Raw genomic sequence first — 25,540 nt, 5'->3', positions numbered from 1 at the left:
AATGAATAAACAGCCCATGAAAAACGCTACTAATATTTGAATTTATTCTGTCTGCAGGAATTAATGAATGAATGAAGCCCTGTATGTAAACAATGACTCCACTAGAAGGGTAAAAATACTGCTTAAGTATAGCCCATAATAGCTATTAAAGGGACCAAAAGTAGGATGTGGACTTGATCCAGTGTATCTGCAAACCAACCTCGTCATTTGTTTTAGATATTGGTGGCAAAACGGCACCAGAAAGTTCCCATCTTGCTAGACTCCAAGGGCTGCCCTGTGAACACCACTAAATAAATGGAAGCATGTCTCAGAAGTAGCATCCAGTCTTAGAGATGAGACATACTAAAAAGTTCCATGTTGTGGGGTAGTAGCATCAATCAACCCCAACATGCCACAAAAAGATTCTGTAACAAGAGCTTATCCACTTGTGGGATAATCCTCTCATGAATACTTACTTTTGTGAAAGCTCCAAGTCCTCCAGTTATAGGTTTGGGGCTTTGAACTTTAGGGTGACTCCCAATTGGGCAAAGAGGTGGCATAGATGCGAACAAAGAATCCTCCTGCTGTGTTTGTAAAAATACATATTGTACAATTAGGATAAAGTGAGTGATTTCACTCTAGTCACATATTTAATATAAACCTGTGACATTCCCTAGCAACAAAAACAAACAAAAAGCCCAAAACTCTTTGGGGTCTTCCGAGTCCCTACACCTGCATTTTACTATTGCTTGAAAAGACAATTCAAAGTAAGGCTATAAACTGGCAAGAGCCTACTCATCTGTGCCCACTGGAAACCGGAAAGACTCCTATCATACTACCACTAATATCTGGTTGACTCATTGGTTTCATGTCCAGTCCCCTGCCAGATGCTACTAAAGGATAGGTACTGTATTCTATTTCTTTTCTATCCCTAAAGTCTAGGCACTAAATAAACAAATGAATGTAACAGGCAGTGACAGTGTTTCAGTACACCACACCCTTGTAACAGTACTTGCAACTTGAACTGTTATCCTTACTCTGGAATAAATACCCAGGACGCAGGGGGAAATTTTTCACTAAAAATTTTAAAAACAATACAACGAAAAGAACTTGAACAATTAGCAAATACAAAGACAGCAAAGGTCAAAATTCAAAATTACTGTCATTTGTCTCTAATCCTCAAATACAAAAGGCAAGTCTCAGAGGCAATTTTCTTTTTTTTTTTTTTTTTTTTTTTGAGGAGGACTAATAGATTTTTTTTTTTTTTTTTTCACACACACACACTGTATTTTATTTTTACAAGAAATAAATCGACTGACACCAAGCATTGTACATGGATGACCACAACAAAAGCAACAATGATTGCAATTACCAAACATGAATCAGTGGCAATTTTCCATAAATAAATGTTGGGGGCAAGAAACAAAGTTAAGAACACTGCTTAACTATGTAATGAAAATGTCATCAACAAACATGCAAAAATACACTGGTAGAGAATTAAGACCTTCGTGGAATTCTTACAATTGAGGCATTCATAGAACACAGTGCTCACAGATTACACTGCATTAGAGAGAAACCTTGCCCTGGATCAGGAAACTACTCAATATCATCACCATTAAGTGCCTAGATATAAGAAACGCTGTGTTAGCACCAGTCATGTAACAGATGATCTTTGAATTCTCAGGAATTCTCAAACAGGAGTTTATACCTCAGAGGCTCTAGCCTTAAGGTAGCCAAGACAATAACAAATAAGCTGAATAACTAAGCCAACAGCAGTGACTGTCTCTGTGGAACAGTGAGCAGATATCTAGCACTATGATCTGAACAAGTCAGATCATATTTGGAATTGTAAATTTCAAAGGACTTCTTACCCTGAAGAAGGTGGGGAGGGGGAAAATACACTGTGGAAAGATACGAATTATTACTTTGTAAAGAAAAACGTATAACAAAGCTGTCAAAAAAAAATCATAGGTAAGGTAGGGGAGTCTGAAGTACTTACTTGATCTTTATGACACTTCTTAGCTTGAAGATTCTACTTTATGAAATCTGCATTATCACTTGCAAATTCTGGCTCAACTTGAATGTACCACATTTAGAAACTAGCAAAGTGCAATAAGAGCATTACCTTGACAGCAGATGTTACAAAACTACTTCCATGAATTTTAGGAATCGGGGAACCTGTTCCTTGGGAGGCCTGAGAGGCAGTAGAGAGCTTGCTGGTAGGACTTCCTGATAAGCAAGGTTGATTTAAAAATAAAGTATAAACAAAGTAAAATTTACAAAATGGAATTTTAAAGCCATTTTCCACCACCCTCCTCTTCTCCCCACTATTTATTGTTCATTTTGAAGGGCTGAAAACTCACAATCATGATATTATTATAGAAAAAAACACTTAAGGATTCATCCTGTGAAGCTGACCGCTTCACCAACCTACAAAGGGACAAGAAGCTAGTAAGCAAGTGTAGAAGAATAAGTAAAGTAAGTAGACATTATATATTCTGCACTTACATAGAAAGAGATACTGTAACATAATGGTGTTGGCTATTTCACAATGTGCCAAAATGTATGCATTCAACTGAATGCTACTTCCTTCAAAGTAGTTCCACTGGAAGGTTATACCTACTCCAAAATGCTGACAACATTAAACACTTTATACTCCATCAGTACAACTGCCTTTAGGGTCTGATCAAAATAAGTCACATTATCTACAGTCAACAGTAAGTGAAGACTAAAAATGGTACTTGGTCACCTCCTCCATTTACCAAACTTGCCTGCAGAGACTTTGGCTGATTCCTAAAACTAAACATCCTCAAAAGACACCTACTTGGCATCCTTAAGTGTACTCAAAAGGGAATCTCTGAAAGTAGCATTTTTTAAAGGAGTCCCACAATTATAATCATTGTTAAAGAACATAACTTTCTAAAAAAATAGTTGGAAAGGCCCAACACACATTAATCTGTGTTAAAATCAAACATGTTAGAAAAAAAATCAGTCTCATTACTTAATAGTCATTTCTCTTATTTCTTTTTTTGATATTTCTATTAGAAGTGAAAGCTACAGGAAAGTTTACACAGAGGCGCATGTGTTTAAACAGTTTAATGGAAGGGAATAAATAAAATGTTAGTGAAAGTACCTCAAAGAAACCTGAAAAGCTCTCTGTATTTATATGAGGTTATGATGATAAACACGGGGAATCCAAAGACTTCTTATTCTTCCTATTAGAGTTTTTTTTTGTTTTTAGTTTTTTGTTTTAAATAACCACAGGGTTCAGTTTCCCTCCCACATGCAAGTTTTATCTTATTCACTGAAACGTAAAGATCACTTTTTTATTTCACTGGGGAAAAATATATATGGCTCACAAAGCTATTCTTGCTCTAAAGCTTAATTTGGAAAAGTTAATCACATTGCCTAAAAAGAATGTCTTCTAAATGAGAAAAAAATCCACTTTTTTTTTCTTTTTTAGAAAATTAATTATGGTTCACTATGAAGCTTAAGAAATTAAAAAAAAAAAAACTTAAGTAAATTCCTAAAAATATAACTTTTACAAGAAGTAAATCTTCCCTCAGAGAAACAGCACTGGAAAAAAAAAAAAAAATATATATATATATATATATGTATATATACACACTCTTATGTATTCCCTCCTCTTGTTATGGTTGAAGATTTCATTCTCTCATTATATGGCTACTAAGTCACATTAGGATTTCACCTTTAAAAAAGATCAAATCTTGGGGATTGCACGAATATTGTTCCGTTCAAACACACACCTGCAGTAGGAGTGGTGGCTCCAATAACCTGCCCTGGCTTGTCCACGATAACATAAGGATTATTAATAACAGAACTGGCAGTGCCTTGCTTCACATGGACTGGAGTGGAAGTTGGGGTTCGAGGCAATGGCGATGGACTTGGGGTTGATATAGGGGAACCTTTATTAATAAAAAAGAGAAACAAAATAAACTAAACAAAATAGATATATTCAGCCCATCTAAGAGGATGCTAAAGAAAACGGAGGAGGGGCAGGGCCACCAGTACAAAGGTGACAAGCTGGGAGAAGAGGATGGGCCTGTAAGTTTCAGGTGCTGAGAGCAGCAGCAGCTGAGGCCAGGGGTTAGTGCGTTTTACTCTCTACATCCTTATCCATGGACCAGCAGCATCAGGCAGCCTGTTAGAAACAGATACGGAGGTCCTACCCCAGATCTACCGAATATATCAACAAAGCAGTATTTTAACAAGATACCCCAGCAGGCACATTAAAGTTCAAAACACAGTGCTTTACATAAGTGTGGAACTGCTGCATCCCCAGGTAACAACAACTTGGGCAGGTTGTTATAATACTGGTTACACTTGAAGAAACTGAAGCTAGGGAGGCAAGTGAACTGCTAGACTTAGGAACCAAGTCTTGATTTGCAATGAATTTCCAATAGGAAAATATGAAATTCATCCACCGAAACAAAAGTCTCTCTCCATACCATGTCACAGCCACAATCCAGAGATTCGTGTTCCCATAGCTCTCAGAAGTTACCGACAGATAACATCATTAAACATCCTCAACCGTTATTGATCAAATCTGTTATCCATGAATTTCTCTAACCTTCAAAACAATTTATATGTTCAGCCTATTCCACCTCTGAAGCAGCAAGTTCCAAAACGCTTCTAACTGGTAGGTAAAATTATACATTCTTTACCTTTCATCAATTTCAAGGACTTGGATCATATTTCTGCTTAGCTATTTTTAGCACTGAAGACTCGCCCCACCCCCTTCATTTAAGAATTATACAGAAGTCTCCCCCTGCCTAGGTATTCTATTGACTCACTTTCATGTCTTTTCTGAGGTGGCACAGCCAAAACTATAAAGCATATTTCTACTAGAAGTTTACCTAACATAAACTGTCACGAGGCAATGGACGATTCAACCTCAGTGAAAATGAAACCTCAGAACGACCTACTGATCATAGGAATGAGTAAATTTCTAGTGTGGTTATAGAGTATAAAAGATATCTCAATCCCAAACCAACCCTTGAAGCTTAACTACAAACCAAAAGGCATCTAAATTTTTTCTATTACTAGTCACTCTGGTTTCTATATATAATTCCCAAACTTAATTCCTACCTTAGTTTCCACCATACATCCTAGCAAACAATTTACCTGTGCTGATTCTAGATGAAAATTTGACTGCTTTGAATTTTATTTCTTTCCTCATTCAAAAATTGTTTCCATATGAATGACTTTTGTTTTTGTTTTGTGACACTTTTGCTTTGCTAATCAACAGTGATTAGCTTGCTTGTTAACTAAACAAAAACCCTGCTTAGAAAAACTAAAAAAAAAAAAAGCCATAGTACTTTGTTTTGTCATTCCAACAATTTTTACACACACCAAATTCATATATACCATGTATACCTGAGACAATCTTGCAGCTCATGGTGATAGGCTGGAAGGATTTTCCAGGTGACTCCGGATTAGGAACCTGACTTTGTGGCACAATTTTGCAACTTGATGCTATTGGCTGAAAAGCTGAATTGCCATGAGAACAAAAGGTAACTTTCTGGGATGTCATTTTGGTGGGTGTTCGTTCCAATGAAGATGGCAAAGAATAAAATGTAGTGTGTCTCTCAGCTTCAGTGTTGGCTGGGAATCCTTCTTGAAATGAAACAGGCAAATAAGTCATCAACCACTTTGAAATCCCTCACCATTTCAAGAACCATTTAAGCCATTTACCAGTAGTAAAATAAATACAGTTGACTGGTATTTAACACTGCTTTATGTATTTTCTGGTGAAATGTAAATATCATGCCTAGAATCATGTTTCATTAAAATGCTTCTTTTAAAAAATTAGAAAACATATTAGCTAACACTACATAATAAAATTTACAAGTTCATTATGTTCTCCCATTCTTTATATATGAATTGACAAACTGTTTAGAGAAGAAGAAAAACTCAAAAGAAAGCATTAGCTTAATCTAATGATGTCTTGTTTTATTAAATGCTCATAAAAAAGATGCAACTGAAACTTAAGAGAAATAAAGTTGAGATTTTTATAAAAGAACTAAAATATTAACATCACATTAAACGTAGGCTTGCAGATCAAACTAACACCATTTAGAATCAATTTGTATATCGTATTTGTATATGTATTTGTATATGTTATATAAGTAAACACTTAAATACTTAATTATATACTTATATATTTACTAAATTAAAAAATGCCATAGTCAAAATACATTTGTTGATGATAAGTCTTATACTGTATTTTAAATAAGATTAGATACTAATATTTGAACTTCTTGTTCACACAATTAGGGACCAAACAAGAAAGTCTTCCTGTAACATATTAGAGGAAACCATTATATTCATCAAAGAATAAAAATGTAATGCTTTTCAGTGAGTTTTGTGTTCTATAAAATGTCGATAAAACTGCATAAAAAATTTTTTCTGAGAAGAGTAAGGGCTTGGCTATTTTCATAATAGGTCTGTGTAGAAGAGCAGCATGCCTACTTATGCAAAATTTATTTTCCATACACTCATAAGGCGCTGAAGACAGCAGTTCAACATCAAGTGATGGAAAGGAACACGCCATAATGACTGCTCTATACAAGGTAAAAATGCATTTCCATACAAGGAAAAATATATACTACCTTTCTCCACAGAGGTATCAGGTACTGGCTCATGTGACTGCTTTACTGGTGAGGATGCTTTCACAGGGGCTGGAATGGTCAAAGGCAAGGATGGTGGGGCATCTGAGATGTCTGACTCAGAGGACTGAGGATAAACGGAGTCTTCTCCAAGAGAATGCCGATGGAGCTCAACATCCACTACCTACATGATTGGGCAACAACTGGGCTCATGAATCCATCATCAATGTCACAGAAAGCCCCAAACCTGTCTCAAAACATGGTGCTCTAACAGACGTTGCAAATGATTTCTATTCATACTTCAAAGGCAATTTCAATCTCAATAACTAAAGGATTTATCCCAGAATGTAATCTAATCTGGCTTAATAGATAACTCAATGAAACCAATCATAAAATTGGGGACCTTCCATTTAGTGTTTCTGCACCTTAGAACACTCTTTCCCCTAATCTCAGCATGACTGCCTCTTTCTCACCATTAGGTCTCAATCAAATGTCACCTTCTCAGAGAGGTCTTCCCTAACCAACCTAGCTAAAGCACCCAACTTGTCCTCCGGCTACTCTCTTCTTTATAGCACTTATTTGTAAGTGAAATTATCTTATTTGCTTTTATGTTTACTATATACCTTCTCCCCACTCTCAATACAACCAAGAATAAAACTCCTTGAGAGTAGTAGCTACTCTCATTTGTTCATTTTTGTATCCTCAGTACCTGAACCAGTGCTTAGCATATAGTATGTGCTCAATAAATATCTTCTGGCATAAGACAGCACATTTCCCTAAAGAGAGTAAGGTTTAACTTAGCTAATTCTAATCATAATGGCTACTGCTGATATATCATGAATACCAAAAAAGGAGGGGGAGGATGGGGTGGGAAAACAAAGTTGAAGGTCTCATACTTCCTGATTTCAAAGTTTATTATTACAAAACTATAGTAATCAAAACAGTGTGGTACTGGCATAAAGACAGACAAAGATACCATTAGAATAGAATATACTCTCACATACATGGTCAAATTATTTTTGACAAGGGTGCCAAGACCATTGATTGGGAAAAGGACAGTTTTTTCAACAAATAGTGCTGGGAAAACTGGAGATGCACATGCATTAGAATGAAGGTGGAAGTTTACTTTACACCATATACAAAAATTAACTCAAAATGGATCAAAGACCTAAACATAACACCTAAAACAATAAAACTCTCAGAAGAAAATATAGGGGCAAAGTGTCATAACACTGAATTTGGCAATGATTTCTTGGCTATGATACAAAACGTACAGATAGAAGAAAAAACAGATAAATTAGACTACATCAACATTTAAAACTTCTGTGCATCAAAGGACATGATAACAGAGTGAAAAGGCAACCCACAGAATGGGAGAAAATATCTGTAAATCATATATCTGATAAGAGATTAATCTCAAGAATATAGAGACACCTCCTAAAACTCAGCTACAAAAAACCAAACAACCCAATTCAAAAATGGACAAAGGATTTGAATTCACATTTCTCCAAAAAAGATACATAAATGGCTGATAAACACATGAAAAAATGCTCAACATCAATAATTATTACAGAAATGCATACCAAAACCACAAAGAAATACCACCTCACACTCCCTGGATAGTATCAAAAAAACAGAAAACAACAAGCACTGGCAAAGATGTGGAGAAATCGAAACCCTTACACACTGTTGGTGGGAATGTAAAATGATGCAGCTGCTATGGTAAACAGTGTGGCAGTTTCTCAAAAAATTAAAAATAGAATTACTGTATGATCCAGCAATTCCACTTCTGGGTATACACCCCAAAGTACTGAACACAGGGACTCGAACAGAGAGACCCACATTCTTAGCAGCATTATTCACAATAGCCAAAAGATGGAAGCAACTCAAGTGCTCACTGACAGATAAGTGGTTGAACAAAATGTGATGTATACATACAATGGAATGTTACTCAGCCTTTAAAAAGGAAGGAAATTTTGATTCATGCTACAATGTGGATGCATCTTGAGAACATTATGCTAAGTGAAATACGGCAGTCACACACAAAAAAGAACACTGTATGATTCCACTTATGTGGTACCTAGAGTAGTCAAATTCATAGAGACAGAAAATAGAAGAGTGGTTTAGGGGTTGCGGGAAGAGGGTGAGTTATTATAAATGGGTAGTTTCAGTTTTCCAAGATGAAGAGTTCTCTGGAGATGAATGGTAGTGACAGCTGCATGAAAATGTGAATATATTTAATACCACCTCACACTTTAAAATGATTAAAATGGTAAATTTTATGTATATTTTATCACAATTTAAAAATAAATAAGTAAATAAGGGGGGAGAGAAACTTTTTTTAAAATTAAGCACTTTTTTTTTTCCTAATTAAAAACGAAGATCAATTTTCATTCTACTTGTTCCCAAATAATACTGTAGGAAAATAACCTACCGTCTCTGCTCCAAGAGTCTGCAAGCCAGTATAAGTTCTGTCCAGCTATTGAAAGACAGAAGAGTATTAAGTTTCACTATGCTTAAAGCTTAGGATAAGTTTCACTATGCTTAAAGCTTAGGATACAGTCTTATCTAAAACCCCTTTCACTGCAAGTCTTCATATCATAGGATCTACTTTTTCATAACGTATAAATTCATCATGTCAATAAAAACCCTCAATTTTCTGAGAGAAGAACTGAGTAAAATAAATAAAAACAACCTCAGACATATAGGTAGTTATAAAAACAGACTATAAAAATATACATGCAGTGTGATGACACAATTATATACTTAGGGTATATTTACTAAGCACTTGTGCAAAAAATGAATGAAAACTTAGGCAATATAGGCAATACTAATAACTACCAGTACATTAGCTTCATGGATGATTTACTTTAGAGGAGAGAAAGGAGTATAAATTGAGGGAATGTTAATAATATAAACAAAAAAGTTTACAATTACATACAAAGAGGTTAGGTTCTTATTCTTATACTTTAATTTATATTTAAAATTAAAATTTAAAAAAAGGATTTGTGGCAGCTTACCATATAAATCTTATACAGTAAGATCAATAGGTAAAAATGGTTAAGTTGGGTAGAAAGGAAAGAAAAGGAAAGGAAAGATGGGGGAAAAAATGAAGCCAGGGATAAGTTAGTAAATAGAAAATTCTAAAGGCTTGCAAGAAGTAGATTTCAGTCTGGCTGAGTTCCTTAGCAGCCAACACAGAAGACAACTCAGTCATAAGACCTAGTGTTCATAATAGAAAAGGCAATAGAGGGTAGATTTATAGTAGCCCCATGGAAGAGATCTGGAGTTTTAACATTTAAACCTTCGCCAACAGTATGACTGTTAAAAAGATATGGGCAATTTTAAGGCTACATCCATTTTGCATATCCTTCAGAGCATAGATCCAGGGCATAGATTAAGCCTCTGTAATCTGCACTGGCCTATGTTTTATTCTTGGGACCACATTTTGAGAGAGACACTGATAGAACTATTATCAAAATGACAAGAGAAACTGGAAAGAAAGCACAGCATACAAGAAATGTTACAAGAACAGGTTTTGGCTGAGGAAGAAATGATTTAAGGAGAGACACAAACGCTATCATTAAACATTTTTAGAGTTCTTACAAAACAAAACAAAGTCCTGTTCTGTACTATTCCAGAAATCAAACTAGGATAAATGAGATCAAGCTTAGAAGGGGTGGTGGGGGAGGAACGGGCAGCAGTTTTAGGTAAATTTATGAAAGAAGCTTCTAAAAGTTTATTTACTAAATGGATAAACGGATTGTTTTGGGAATTACTGTGCTCCAGTGATGGTTGAGGAGAGGTTAGATTACTACCTGTCAGGGATGCAGATATGTGAATTTCATCCCAGAAACTTTAAATTTTATTGAACTCTTAAAACTGAGTATTTAGTATATAATGTAATTATTACAGTATCAAATATAGATTGTTATGTACTACAGAATTTCAGAATACAGAGAGATCGCTATGGACTTTAATAGCCAGGAAAAGCTACACAGGAACATGAAGAATGGAAAGAATACACACAGGCATTCGAGGAGGCGAGAGCATAAAAGAAGACTTAAGAGACGGCCTAAGGCATTTCTGGGACATGAACAGACTGACCTGGCTGGAGTAGGATGTTCAGGCAGGGGATTAGTGTGAGATAATTTAGGGTAAGTACGTCAAGTCAAAATGTGAAGAGCCTGGAATAGTAGGCAGGGGAGTCTGAACCTGAATAACAGGAATTCAATCAAAGCTTCTCAGAGAGGAACAACATAAGGGTTCTCCTGTTTTAGGAAGACTAATCTGATGGCGGTGTACAGAATGGACTGAGGGGAAAGAAGACAGATTAGCATTAAAGAAGCTAATCAGGAGACAGAGTATAATAATAGCCTACTAAGAGTGGAAAGGGCGAAGGGTAGTCTATAAGAAAAATTATGAAGAAAGAGTACTGGTTTGCAAGTGAACAAATATTTAGAACTCAGAGGGAAGAATCAAAGATGGTTCTGAGAGTTAACAAAGAAATTGCAGGAAAAATGATACTCCATAATAAATAAAGATCAGTGGTCACAACAGAGGTGCTTAAGTTCTCAAGGCCAATCAACACGTAATAAATAGTAAAATTAAGGAAAATCTGGTAAGAAATACTTTTAAAACTGTCTCAATCATTCACCAGGAACTCTAAGTGATAAGGACAATAAAATATGTATAAAAACTATGTAAACAATTCCCTTTATTTTAGGGATTAGGGTTGGGCCCAGTGCAATATAAGATGGTATGTACAGTGCTTAAAATAAGTTAAGAGGAAAGCAAAACTATTTCACACCTTCCTCTAAGTAAGTGGGAACATATCCTGCCCCTCCGAACAAAGTGGCTATATGTTCCTTATTTGGTTTCAGTTCTTCTCTGAGGTTATAAGGCAATCTTGTTTTACAGTAATCTCTAGAAAATAACTTAAACATGAAGTTAAGTAGTGCTGTTTACCAACAATGGAGGACAAATCTCAGGCGGCCTTAAGGTTGAAAAAGGTATGTTTGTGGAACAAAGGGAACAAAAGAGGAATTCTGAAAATGTACTCAGATTCACCTGGGGACAATTAATGGGAATAATGTGGTAAATCACAAAGTAAGGGCGCTTTGGGAGAAGTTCAATATTAGGATTATATTTTACGGGAGAAAATGTACACGAGCTTACTACAGAGAGGGATGTGGGGCACTTTAAAAAAATGGTCTGTGTTCCAACTATGAAAGTTAAATGTTTATTATATAAAACTGGAGAAGAAAACCACACACATGCACACACAGAAAAAAGGGGCAGGAGAAACTGCCCACAATGTCGTTACTTCAATTACTCCAACTTTTTAGGGTATTTCTTTTGTGTTTTTTCTACCTATTTAAAATCTCGGTTGACCTCATACTATATACATAGTTTTATACTCTATGCTTTTCATTTACTATAATGGTAGTTTTTCCCATGTATAAAAAACACTTTTTAAAATAAAATTTGTAATGGTTACATAATAAACCATCTGGATATATCAGTTAAGGATTTCAAAAGTATTACAACCTTCCACAGTACTTAATATTTCCTAAAATATGTTCACTTCTATCTTTATCCTTAAGAGATAAATAGACAAGGCTTATTATTTGTGCCTCTTTTTACAGAAAATTAAAATGTAAAAAGTAAAATACAGATTAAAAAGAAAACGATTTCATTTACTTGTTAGCCCCAGGTAACACAGTACCAGTGATCTCTGATCAGAGATTCTTCTGATTATCTGACCAGTTCATCTTTTTAAAGAATATACATTCTGCTGTAAAGTGAGCCCTTCCCCAGCTTTCAGAAGGCAAGTGTTGTAGCAGTAAGTAAGCAAAACACACTCAAAAAGATTTATCCTGCTCCCACTATCCATGGCCACTTCTCTCAGAGGCCTAACCCACCACTTCAAGTGGAGGTGAAAAAAGATACTTCATTTCTGGGGAGCAATGTTTTGTTACAATACCTTCAGATTATGTATGATATCTATCCGCTTGTTCTGGCTGTCCTTAAAGTGAACTTGAACTCTGACAGGAAACTCACCCCAGCCTCTTCTGGTCAAGTGAAAAGGAGGCTCTCTAGGGAAAAGCAGATATTAATATATTAGTCCATGTTCACTCTCTCATTCTAGAAAGAATAGTTTTCCCATAATGGCTAAGTTAGAACTTCACATGTTTCTAATAATTATTTAGATTTCCTCACTTGATGCTAAATCAATATGCTGAATTTTGCTAAAATGCTAAATCATAAAAAATTCAACTCAAACCTACATTAAACTTTCAACTACTGAATACTTAGAGCTAAGACACTTATACCATACAATCCAGTGTCATTATTTTCACAGACAGGGAACTAAGGTGATTTGATGGATGTTGCAGTATTAAAGCTTGATTGCTACTTGATAGACATAGGCTGTGAGGTACATTCCCTACCCCAAGACAATCATTTATTCCTCCACTCTGGCAAAAACAAAATAAATCATGAATGCTCAATCTGAAAGTGACAATTTATTTGAAACTATCTACTAAGAAAACTTAACAAATTATATAGGACTTTATATAATTTTAGTGAATAGAGAGGAATGTGTGTGAATGCTAATTGGACTAGAGAATTTTCAGCAGTCAAAATGTAATTTGTGAAGGGAATAAAAAGGAAGATTGATGAGAAAAAGACTGGCATGCTGTTGATAATTGGTGTTGGGTACGTGAGGATTCAATATACTCTACTTTGTACTGGGTGGGCCAAAAGGTACGTTCATTTTTTTCAGTAAGTTCGCTCTAGTAGCGCTTAGTTGTCTTTAACTTCATTTGAAACAATTTTGTTAGATTGTATTGTGACATCTGTCATATCAGCGTGCATTTAAAAAAGAACTTATCAAAATTGGTGAATTTTTGTGTAGCCATTTTAATATTGAAGATGGAAGAAAAAAGGAACATTTTTGGCATATTATGCTTTATTATTTCAAGAAAGATAAAAATGCAACTGAAATGCAAAAAAAGATTTGTGCAGTGTATGGAGAAGGTGCTGTAACTGATCAAAATGTGTCAAAAGTGGTTTACAAAAGTTTTATGCTGGAGATTTCTTGCTGGACGATGCTCCACGGTTGCGTAGACCAGTTGAAGTTGACAGCAATCAAATCGAGACATTAATTGAGAACAACCAATGTTATACCACGTGGGAGATAGCCGGCATACTCAAAATATCCAAATCAAGCACTGAAAATCATTTGCACCAGCTAGGTTATGTTAATCACTTTGATATTTGGGTTCTACATAAGCAAAAAAACCTTCTTGACCATATATTTCCGCATGCGATTCTCTACTGAAACATAATGAAAACAGTCTGTTTTTAAAACAAATTGTGACGGGCGATGAAAAGTGGATACTGTACAATAATGTGGAATGGAAGCTTTGCCTGTGGGGCAAGCGAAATGAACCACCACCGACCACATCAAAGGCCGGTCTTCATCCAAAGAAGGTGATGTTGTGTACATGGTTAGACTAGAAGGGAGTCCTCTATTATGAGCGCCTTCTGGAAAACAAAATGATTATTTCCAACAAGTACTGCTCACAATTAGACCAACTGAAAGCAGCACTCGACCAAAAGCATCCGGAATTAGTCAACAGAAAACACATAACCTTCCATCAGGATACCACAGGACCGCATGTTTCTTTGATGACCAGGCGAAAACTGTTACAGCTTGGCTGGGAAGTTCTGATTCATCCGCCGTATTCACGAGACATTGCACCTTTGGATTTCCATTTATTTCAGTCTTTACAGAATTCGCTTAATGGAAAAAATTTCAATTCCCTGTAAGACTGTAAAAGGTACCTAGAACAGTTCTTTGCTCAAAAAGATAAAAAGTTTTGGAAAGATGGAATTATGAAGTTGCCTGAAAAATGGCAGAAGGTAGTGGAACAAAACGGTGAATCCACTGTTCAATAAAGTTCTTGGTGAAAATGAAAAATGTGTCTTTTATTTTTACTTAAAAACCAAAGGACCTTTTTAGCCAACCCAATATAGGTCTGGAATTTTCCAGAATAAAAAGTTTAAAAATTTAATTGAGACCTTCATGTACTCAAGAATAATATGGTTTAAGTTAATGGGGGAAAGAGAGAATGCTTTAAAATGAAAATGTTCATTATGAATCAATGGCTTGGAATTCCTGTAATGAGAGAGAATGCCAAGATTGCAGGGAGAAAGGACTGTCAGTGGGATGTGCTTTTGGAAAACTAAGGAGGGACATGAATTCAGTAAGGGCAGAGTCCAAGAACACAACCTGAGAGGAGTCTAGGAACTGATATGAATCATCAGGCACAAAACCAGAGGCTACCAGGAGAGCCCAAAGCAGGAAAAATCCCTGAGTATGAGAGCAGCCTGGAAAGTAGAGGAAGCAACAGCTGTATTATAAACTAGAGAAAAGAAAGCAAAGAAACACAGTGCCCTGGATGGAAGAAACCAGCTGAGTTAGTAAGAGAAGTAGCCATGATGTCAGCATAGGTTCAGACAGCAATAAAGACAGGCTTGGGGTCAAATGATAAGGCTGACTTGAGACAGCAGCTTGAAAAGGAATCCAAAGCCAGAGATACAGTGGGGCCTACAGACATGGTGGACTTAAGAAGAATAATTAAGGGAAATTCTATTGATGACAAGTTTAGTCACTTAAATTCCGGTAAAGCTAAGTGGATGGCCCAAATTCATTTTGCAATATTCGTCAATCTCATGGTTTGTATGCTGAATTTCTCTTACAAAGGATATAGTAAATCAGCTGTGCTCCTCAATTTGTGTACGTAGGCTAAACTCTAGTGAATGGACAGGAAGGACTGCTGCCAGGGAAGACAGAAGACAGACAGATCAGGAAAAAGGAACAATGCTTTTTCACAGGAAATTCCTCCCTAACCATATTTTTGGAAACAAAAAAGGAATCCAAAACCTACCAACAGATAAGACAGCTACAGAAATGTTATACTTCAAAAGACATGTGTATTTCACACAAAAAGGGACTGCTTCCCCTAAATAGACTTCTATATTTCTAGATTCCTCATAGAGGGTGAAATGTATCAATAACCAAGAAGACAACCCACAGAATACTAGGCTTTAAAAATGGCTTTCCTAAAAATACAGAATGAAGCACAATTCCTTGCCCAAATAATTCAAATGGGCAACCAGTCTTTTAGGATCACTTCTAGTGACCCAGAATTCATTACCTTAATAACACTCTCTATCACATTTCTAAAGAGCTCTGTTATAAAAATATTTCATCTTCCTCCTGCATGTTACTTCTAGTATGCCTTCTGCAATCACAAATTCCTCCTCCACATGACCTTCAAAAAAACTCAAACATTCCACTAAGTTCTCTTCTTTTCAGAGTAAACACATTCTGTTCCTTATAACAGCAGCAGAAGCAAACACTTATATTGTTTACTATGATCCTACCACTGTTCTAAGCCCTTTATATCTATTAACTTATCTAATTTTTGAATCACAATATGAAATATCCCCTCTGAGACACAGTGAGGCTAAATAACTAGCCCAAGGTCATGCAGCAAATAAGTAGTGGATCTGAGATTTAAACTCCAGGGCCCATGCTTATTTTTTTTAATGATATAAACGTTTTGAAGAGGCTCACTAGGACATTCCCTTGTGGGCCGAGCACACTCTAGTCTCTCACGCACCAAGGGCAGGAATATTCTACTGACACAGTAACCATGTGTTCTTCATCTCTGCAATCCCTGTATCAAGTCCTGAGCCTAGCATACATCTAGTGACTATCTTGTGCCTAAAAGCAAAGTTTACAGTCACAGCTTTTAAGAAGCTGGCTAAGGAATAACTGAACCAAATGGAAAACAGATGGTCTATAGGAACAGAATCTACTTATGCTCTTCATCAGGTAATGTGCTCTGACGAGGAGACTCAGAGTGCACGATGAACACACATGTGCTTTGGTCCAGAGATAAAGATTATCCCCAAGTTTCAAGGCAGCTGAAAAGATCTCGCCTACTCATCACGTTACTTTAGATACTTGACACAAGAAACATCTTAAAAGCCTTGTAAAGAACACAGTTATAATTAAATCTAGGACACATGTTAATGTTCTGTCCTACCTGAAATTTAAAGTTTAGCTCTAAGAAGAATATTTTAAGAATACAGACAAACCAGAGTGTGTCAGAGAACATAACCTGGATGGCAGAGAACATAAAACAAAGTCACATGAAAGACAACTGAAACAAATGTGGATATTTGGCTTGGAGGAGAATAGAAGAGACCTAACAGTTGCTTTCAAAATATTTGAACAACAGCTACATGGAAAAGGGACTACACTGATTCTGTGGGGTGTTACAAAACAAACGGGAAGTGTACTGTTTAGAAGTTAAAGAAGTTAGGTCTCTGCTCAATATAATTAAAAACTTCCAAACAAACACAGCCACCTACAAATGGAATGGCTCATATCATGAATTCAATAATTCACTCAACAAGAAATGACATTTACTACATGCTGGACACTGTGCTAGATCACAGGGAGAGAAAGAATTAAGAAAAGGCCCCAAACATCGAGAAGTTCTAAATCTAGTAAGGGAGACATACATGTAAATTAATAAGTGTAATAATAAACTTATATACATTACTTGCTATAAAAACACAGAGATGTGGTTAATCATTAACAAATTATTTCTCAGGAGTTTTAAACACCAGAAGCACACAAGCAAGGATCTCTTTTAAAATACTATTTAAAAATCATAACCCAGTAGCTAATAAAGTATGGGAAAGTATGCTCTTGGGAAAGGTATGTAGTAATGGTGCAATTCACAAGCTGTGAAAAACTAACTGGTCAGATATACCACCACAGCCAGTTATGCAATACTGTCAGAGTGGCATGGACCAGACAGAAAATAATTGTTAGAGGCTATTTCCATGATGTGAAGCCTCATAAATTTCAGAAAATAAAGTTCATTTACTATTAACAGAAGATACTCCAGATGTATAAGATGAGAGAGAAATTTGAAGAGGAGCTATATGTATGATCTTTTCCTTGGATTTCCTCAGACTGTTACAATACAACCTGATAAGTGTGATTTGCCACCTTTACCTGCAGATTAGTAAAGATTTCTTAATAAATACAATTTCATATATTACTGCATGATATATTCTAAAACTTAAAGGAACTCAGTGTGTTTCACAAATTCCAATTCCTGGGATGAGAACTGAGAAATAAAATAGGCATTGATTTGCATCATTAAGTATTAGGGTTTTATGTAATGAGTTTTTAATCCCATTTTTGGTAAATCAGATGTTTATCATCAATAAAAAATATGATTAATACATTTTAACTGATTTACATGCTTTATATTAAATAAAATGTTTTCCTAAAACAGTATTTTTGTTGCTGTTTTTACGATATAAAGGAATTTCTTGCTGCTCTGGACATTAAAACATATATTCTTTTTATTATTTATATTTTTACAGACAAAGCACTTTTTAAACTCATCTACTATTTCTTACCAAACTCACTAAAATATGTGTATTAAAATACTGGACTTATCTGGAGTCAGTATATCTAAACTCAGAAAATACTGTTACCCTGTAAGCTATCTTAAACTATAAAATATTGTTACTATCCCAAGAATTCAAGTAAACAATCATTTACTGTATTTTAACCCCTGTAAGAAAGTAGAGCAAAGAAGGATTCACTGAGAAAGTAACCTGAGTTATGTCTTGAAGCATAAACAGCAGACCTTAAGAAAGACAGTGTGTGCGTGTACATATGCATATGTGCATGTGTGTGTAAGTGAAGAAGACAGACAACAGGAAGATGATATTCCTAGCAAAGAAAACAAGTCTAGGTCACCAGTGGAATTCCAGGTGAGGCTAGATGAGCTGTATCGGGTATTTCTGAAAGATTTCATGAATCAGGTATAGACTGAAACAAAATCACAGACAAGGCCTTCTCAATACTAATGTTTGAGAGCCTAAGAATGTAATTGCTCCTCTATCAAACTCTACCATTAGAAAAAAACAGAGTATCAACACTTTTCTGAGGTTCTATCCAGTGAAATATGTCAAGAAAATAAAGGAAGTTTTATCAACATTAAAAGAAAAAAATCTTGGGCTTCCCTGGTGGCGCAGTGGTTGAGGATCTGCCTGCCAATGCAGGGGACACGGGTTCGAGCCCTGGTCTGGGAAGATCCCACATGCCGTGGAGCGGCTGGGCCCGTGAGCCACAACTACTGAGCCTGAGTGTCTGGAGCCTCTGCTCCGCAACAAGAGAGGCCGCGATAGTGAGAGGCCCACGCACTGCGATGAAGAGTGGCCCCCACTCGCCGCAGCTGGAGAAAGCCCTCGCACAGAAACGAAGACCCAACACAGCCAAAAATAAACATAATAAATAAATAATAAAAATTTAAAAAAGAAAAAAAAAAGAAAAAAATCTTGTTTACGCTGATTGATTCTCCAGGATAGACAAGACAGAAAGATTCAATATCATAAAAAGTGTGAAAATTAATCATTAGTTCAATGCAATTTCAATCCATAACTTGACAGAGATTCTAAACTAATCTGGAACAACATATATACTCAAGAATGACCAAGACAAAAACTGTAGAATAATAATAATCAGGGGAACATACTCTACCCGACATCAGAATATACTATAAAGCAAAACAATTAAAATAGTATAGGGACTTCCCTGGTGGCGTAGTGGTTAAGAACCGCCTGCCAATGCAGGGGACACAGGTTTCAGCCCTGGTCCGGGAAGATCCCACATGCCGCAGAGCAACTAAGCCCATGCGTCACAACTACTGAGCCTGCGCTCTAGAGCCCACGAGCCACAACTACTGAGCCCCCGCGCCTAGAACCCATGCTCCGCGACAAGAGAAGCCACCGCAATGAGAAGCCCACACACCGCACCGCAATGAAGAGTGGACCCAGCTCACCACAACTAGAGAAAGCCTGCACATGGCAACGAAGACCCAACACAGCCAAAAATAAATAAATTAATTAATTAATTTTAAAAAATAGTATAATACTAGTACAGGAATTAAAATCATTAATAGAATCTAGCATCAGATCCATGTTTATGTCAGAATTTAGTGTGTATTAAAGGACAGATCAGCTGATAACTGATAAACGCATAACTATCCATATGAAGAAGATAAATGTTCTGTATTAGCTACAAAAATATCTCATTTCCAGGTATTTGACTTTCTGACCAACAACTCCTATCTTCCGACTCCATTCCTTTGACCCCCACAGAGATTTCCATTTCTTGCCCACACCAGTTTGCACTACCCATCACTGCTCTTATGTAATCTCCTTCTCTCCTTACTCAGCTTAGATTCTATGGTATATCACTACCATAACCTTATTATTAAAGTGAGGTTATCAATGAACTGGGACACCAGGGTTTTGGACGAATTGTCTATCTGCATGTCAAAGCCCTTAAGAATGAGGGCAAGAGTACTGCTAGAGGGACTTCCCTGATGGCGGAGTGCTTAAGAATCCGCCTGTCAATGCAGGGGACACGGGTTCGAGCCCAGGTCCAGGAAGATCCCACATGCCGCGGAGCAGCTAAGCCCATGCGCCACAACTACTGAGCCTGCACTCTAGAGTCCACGAGCCACAACTACTGAAGCCCACGTGCCACAACTACTGAAGCCCATGCGTCTAGAGCCCGTGTTCCACAACAAGAGAAGCCACCGCAATGAGAAGCCTGCAAACCGCAATGAAGAGTAGCCCCACTCACCGCAACTAGAGAAAGCCTGTGAGCAGCAACGAAGACCCAACGCAGACAAAAATAAATAAAATAAATGTTAAAAAAAAAAAAAAAGAGCACTGCTAGACAGAAGATCAGTACACCAGGTGCTAAAACTGTTTTTGAAAGAGAGGATTGACTGGGAAATCAGTAGATGCCTGCGACAAGGAAGAGCAGCAGATCTTACGAAGCTTCAAAGGAGCTGAGGTTTTTAGAGAGAAGAAGGGAAAGGGTGGTCTAGAAGCCACAAATATGAGCAAGAAAGACATGCACCCCATTTTTAGACCCAATGGTACATGCTGTGTGAGAGAAAAAAACAGCTGCCACTTGAAAGTTTTCTTGGGAGAAGTGGTGTTCTCAGGAGATAGCCATGTTTTACTTAAGAGTCAGGAGTGGAGGGAATGTTCTGACGAAAGCTGAGAATACAGGAGATTTCACTGATAAAGACCCACAACCACTTCTACAATACATTCATATAATGAATATATATGTGATACGTAACATCACATAAAGATGTAAAGAATACACCTAAATGAAACAAATTTCAGAACAATATATATATTATCATTCCATCTTTGTGAAATAATAATGACAACAAAGAACCCCAACAACTATACTAGGTTTATATATACAGGAAAAATATCATTAAGGGTTACTTCTGAGAAGGTGAGATCATGGAGAACTTTCAACATTAAATATTTCTGTAATTTCAGAAACCTTTACTTAATTCTATTATATTTTGATAATCATAAAAAACAGTAACATTGTATCTGTATAAACAAGTTAAGCTATTTCCAGAGGAGAGCAGAATCAGCTAATGTAATTCATATGGTAACAACCTGACAGAAGGGGATGGTACCTGTTCAGTGAGACAGAAATCTGCAAGAGGGAACCACAGCTAGAACTATACTGTGACTAAAAGCCGAAGCAGAGTAAATTATTAATAACACAAGAATTTCAAGGGAGTGTTCTCAAGTTAAATCACTTTCCTTCCACTTCAGTAAATCTGTACTTCTCAGGTTTAATAACTCAAGTGTGCTCACCTAACTTCCACAAGGTCATTTGGTTTATAGCTGGGATGAAGAAAGAACCAAACTTTCTTGACAAAATGATTAATGCTGGGTTCTCTACGAGACCCTCGGACATATACCATCCACTTGTGGGTTGATTGGTCGTTTTCTTCTCTCTTATCAGGAGGTATGTACCTAGAGTAGAGAAAAAAAAAAAACTACTCGAATTCTTTTTTCCTAACAAACCAATTAACTATTACTTAAAACACGATTAAAAATCAATTACAAGAAGAAAATGGGAAAATTTACACATATGTGAAGATTAAGCAACATGCTACTTACCAACAAATAGGTGAAAAAAAAAATCAAAAGAGAAATCAAAAAATATCTTGAGACAACTGAAAATGGAAATAGAGCACACCAAAACCTAAGTGATGCAGCAAAAACAGTTCTAAGAAAGAAGTTTACAGTGATAAATGCCTACATTAAGAAAAAAGAAAGACCTCATATACACAATCTAACTTTACACCATAAGGGACCAGAAAGAAAAAAACAAACTAAGCCCAAAGTTAGTAGAAGGAAGGAAATTATCAAGATCAGAGTGGAAATAAATTGAGACCAAAAACACAGTAGAAAAGATCAAAGAAACTAACAGCTGGTTTTTTGAAAAGATAAATAGACAAAAACCTTTACCCAGACTTACCAAGAAAGCGGCGGGGGTCGGGGGGGGACACAACGGACTCAAATAAATAAAATTATAAATGAAAGAGGAGATGTTACAACTCATACTACACAAATACAAAGGATCATAAGAGACGGAGAACAATTACACACCAACGAACCAGACAACTTAGAAGTAGTGAATAAATCCTAAAAATATACAGCTTACCCAGACTGAATCGTGCAGAAATAGAAAATCTGAACAGAACAATTACTAGTAAGGAGATTGAATTAGTAAAAACCTCCCAAAAAAGTACATTCCAGGACCAGATGGCTTTAAAGGGTGAATTCTACCAAACATTTAAAGAATTGGTACCAATCCTCAATCTCTTCCAAAAAACAGAAAAGGAGGGAACACTCAACAAACTCATTTAACAAAGCCAAAATTACCCTGATACCAAAGCCAAATAAGGATACTACAAGAAAATTACAAGCCAGTATCCCTGATAAAAGTAGATGCAAAATTCTTCAACAAAACATTAGCAAACAGAATTCAACAGTACATTGACACATTACCGACCAGAGAGGTATTAATGCGTCTTTTGTTAACCGAACGTTATTGACCGGAGACATATCAATACAGAGTGATACAATTAACATCACCGTGCAAAGTTGTTAGAGCTTAAAATTGATCAAGGGTTCATTATACAACTTATGACTGTCATTATCATTCACATTTTGCTCTGTTAGGTTTCTGTCCCAATCCTGTGTATATTATAAATGCAAGTTTATTACCATAAAATTTTCAAAAATGACGCATCACAAAATTTTGAGTGAAGAAGAATTTTTTGGTGAATTTTATACAGATACTTTCTCTGACTGTCCCAGCGACATATACACTAGTGCCTCAGAAGATGACAGTTCTTCAGAATATAGTTCTGATTCAGACGACGTGAATATTAGACCAACAAAAAGACAAAAAACCTTAGTGACTGATTCTGATACGGAAAGTGAAAATGAAACTCACGGTGCTGGAGAATGCTCCTTTGCTTCTACGGAAGAGTGGATTGAAGACAACACTTCACGAAAATTAGAAGACTTTACAGGTGTATCAGGTGTAACTACTGAATGTAATAACCCGCAAAGTGTTAGTGAAATAACAGAATTAATTTTTGGTAACGACTTTTTCAAGTTGGTCGCTTCTCAAACAAACCTGTATTACCAACAGAATGAAAAATCATATAAAAAGTATGGTAAGGCTTTAAAATGGACTGATGTAACCAATAGTGACATGAAGAAGTTTCTTGGATTAATAATTTTGATGGGACAAATAAGAAAGTCACACTGGAAAGAATACTGGTTGACTGATCCCAAAACACCAATCTTTCCAAAGATTATGACGAGAAGGTTCGAACAAATAATGGTATTTCTTCACTTTACCAATAACTCAGAAACTCCACTGCCTATAGACAGAATTTCAAAAGTTAAACCTCTTTTGGATTATTTTCTACCAAAATTTCAATCGATCTATATACCCAAACAAGAGCTATCACTTGAGGAGGCAATGATAAAGTGGAGGGGACAACTCAGATTCAAAACCTATAATCCCAGAAAACTTACAAAATATGGAATTTTGGTCAGGATGGTGAGTGAAAGTGAAACCGGATATATATGCAACTTTGAGATTTACATGGGTGAAGGAAAGAAACTGCAAGAAACAATATTATCGGTCCTACAACCTTATCTTGGTTCATGGCACCATATTTACCAAGACAATTATTACAACAGTGTGTCCACATCTGAAATATTGTTGAAAAATAAAACCAGAGTTTGTGGGACTATAAGAGAGAATCGTGGTCTACCAAACCAATTAAAGGAGAAATCTAAAAATCTACAGAGGGGAGAAATGACATTCTTATGGAAGGGAGAAGTGACTCTTCTTATATGGAAAGACAAGAGGCTAATCCGCATGGTGACAACTATTCATGACACCTCCATAGCAACTACAGGAAAAGAAGACGGAGGACTGGCCATCAGATAACTAAGCCCACCTGTATATTAGAGTATAATAAATACATGAAAGGAGTTGATTGATCCAAACAATATCTGGCAAACTTCAATATCCTCCGGAGAACTCGAAAATGGTATAAGAAAGTAGGTTTCTATTTGAGTAATTGCAGTTTTATTCAATGCGTTTAAAATTTATTGCAGCCTTAATGCACAGAATAAAATGACTTACAAGTAATTTTTGCTAGCAGTAGCTAGAGAATGGGGAACTGACCATTCTGGTGAATATAGCGGTAGTCCCACACCTGGTCCTTCTTGTGGTGTTTCTAGAACAGTGCGCCGCAAAGATCCACATTGTCAACTATCAGGTAAAATAAAAGAATACATTCGAGAGGAAATAATACCCACAGGACCAAAAACAAATGCCACCAGAAAGTGTAGAGCCTCCTATTCCAGGGGAAAGTGCATTGAAACATGGTATATTTGTAATAGATATTCTGTTCCCCTGCACAGAGGTGCCTGCTATACTGCCTATCACACTCTAACAAAATATTAGAATGCTTTAGTAAGACATGTACAAAGTTTCAAATAAATACATTAAGTGCAAAAAACGTTGTTGATATTTACTCTAACGCAGGTGTTTCAATATTCACTTACATAACAAACCATCGGCCACAGGTGTTAGTTTCTGCAAAAATCCCCCGGTCAATAATGTGTTAAAAGTATCAACAACATGATCAAGTGGGATTTATTCCAGGCATGCAATGATGGTCTGACATACACAAATCAACCAATGCAACACACCACATTAATGAAATGAAGGCTAAAAATCATATGATCATCTCAATAGATGCAGAAAAAGCATTTGACAAAATTCAATACCCATTCATGATAAAAACTCTCAACAAACTGGGTATAGAGGAAGCATAACTCAACATAATAAAGGTCACATATGACAAGCCTACAGCTAACATCGTACTCAATGGTGAACGCTGGAAGCTTTTCCTCTAAGATCAGGAACAAGACAAGGATGTCCACTCTTGCCATGTCTTTCTACACAGTACTGTTAAGTCCCAGCCAGAGCAATTAGACAAGAAAAAGAAATAAAAGGCATCCAAACTGGAAAGGAAGAAGTAAAATGGTCTCTATTTGCACACAACATAATATCATATATAGAAAAACCTAAAGATTCCACCACAAAACTGTTAAAACTAATAAATGAATTCAGTAAAGTTACAGGATATAAAATCAACATAAAAAATCAGTTGTGTTTCTATACACTAACAACAAACTATCAGAAAGAGAAATTAAGACAATAACTTCATTTACAACAGCATCAAATACAACATACTTAGCAATAGATTTAACCAAAGAGGTAAAAGATCTGTACACTGAAAACTATAAGACAATGATGAAAGAAACTGAACAAGGCACAAATAAATATATATTCTGTGCTCATTAATTGGAAGAATTAATAGTTAAGATGT

General features: G+C 36.2%; 1 protein-coding gene across 4 annotated transcripts in view; it reads right to left on the bottom strand.

The window, feature by feature from the left end:
• The window catches only part of YEATS2 (YEATS domain containing 2), a 109,700-nt gene that overhangs the window by 38,485 nt on the left and 45,675 nt on the right, over positions 1-25,540 (bottom strand). For 2 of the 4 annotated variants that reach the window (XM_059920616.1, XM_059920620.1), the window contains exons 7-14: positions 21,420-21,581; positions 12,595-12,706; positions 9,043-9,087; positions 6,612-6,792; positions 5,377-5,616; positions 3,747-3,905; positions 2,105-2,208; positions 456-563 (exon numbers count right to left, since the gene is read on the bottom strand). In XM_059920616.1, coding sequence (XP_059776599.1) covers positions 456-563; positions 2,105-2,208; positions 3,747-3,905; positions 5,377-5,616; positions 6,612-6,792; positions 9,043-9,087; positions 12,595-12,706; positions 21,420-21,581 — 1,111 coding nt within the window. The remainder of the gene's footprint in view (positions 1-455; positions 564-2,104; positions 2,209-3,746; positions 3,906-5,376; positions 5,617-6,611; positions 6,793-9,042; positions 9,088-12,594; positions 12,707-21,419; positions 21,582-25,540) is intronic. The other 2 variants (XM_059920618.1, XM_059920619.1) reach the window with 2 other exon arrangements.

This window comes from Balaenoptera ricei, chromosome 4 (genome assembly GCF_028023285.1).
Source record: "Balaenoptera ricei isolate mBalRic1 chromosome 4, mBalRic1.hap2, whole genome shotgun sequence".
NCBI lineage: Eukaryota > Metazoa > Chordata > Mammalia > Artiodactyla > Balaenopteridae > Balaenoptera > Balaenoptera ricei.
This window is presented reverse-complemented; position numbering and strand designations above follow the sequence as displayed.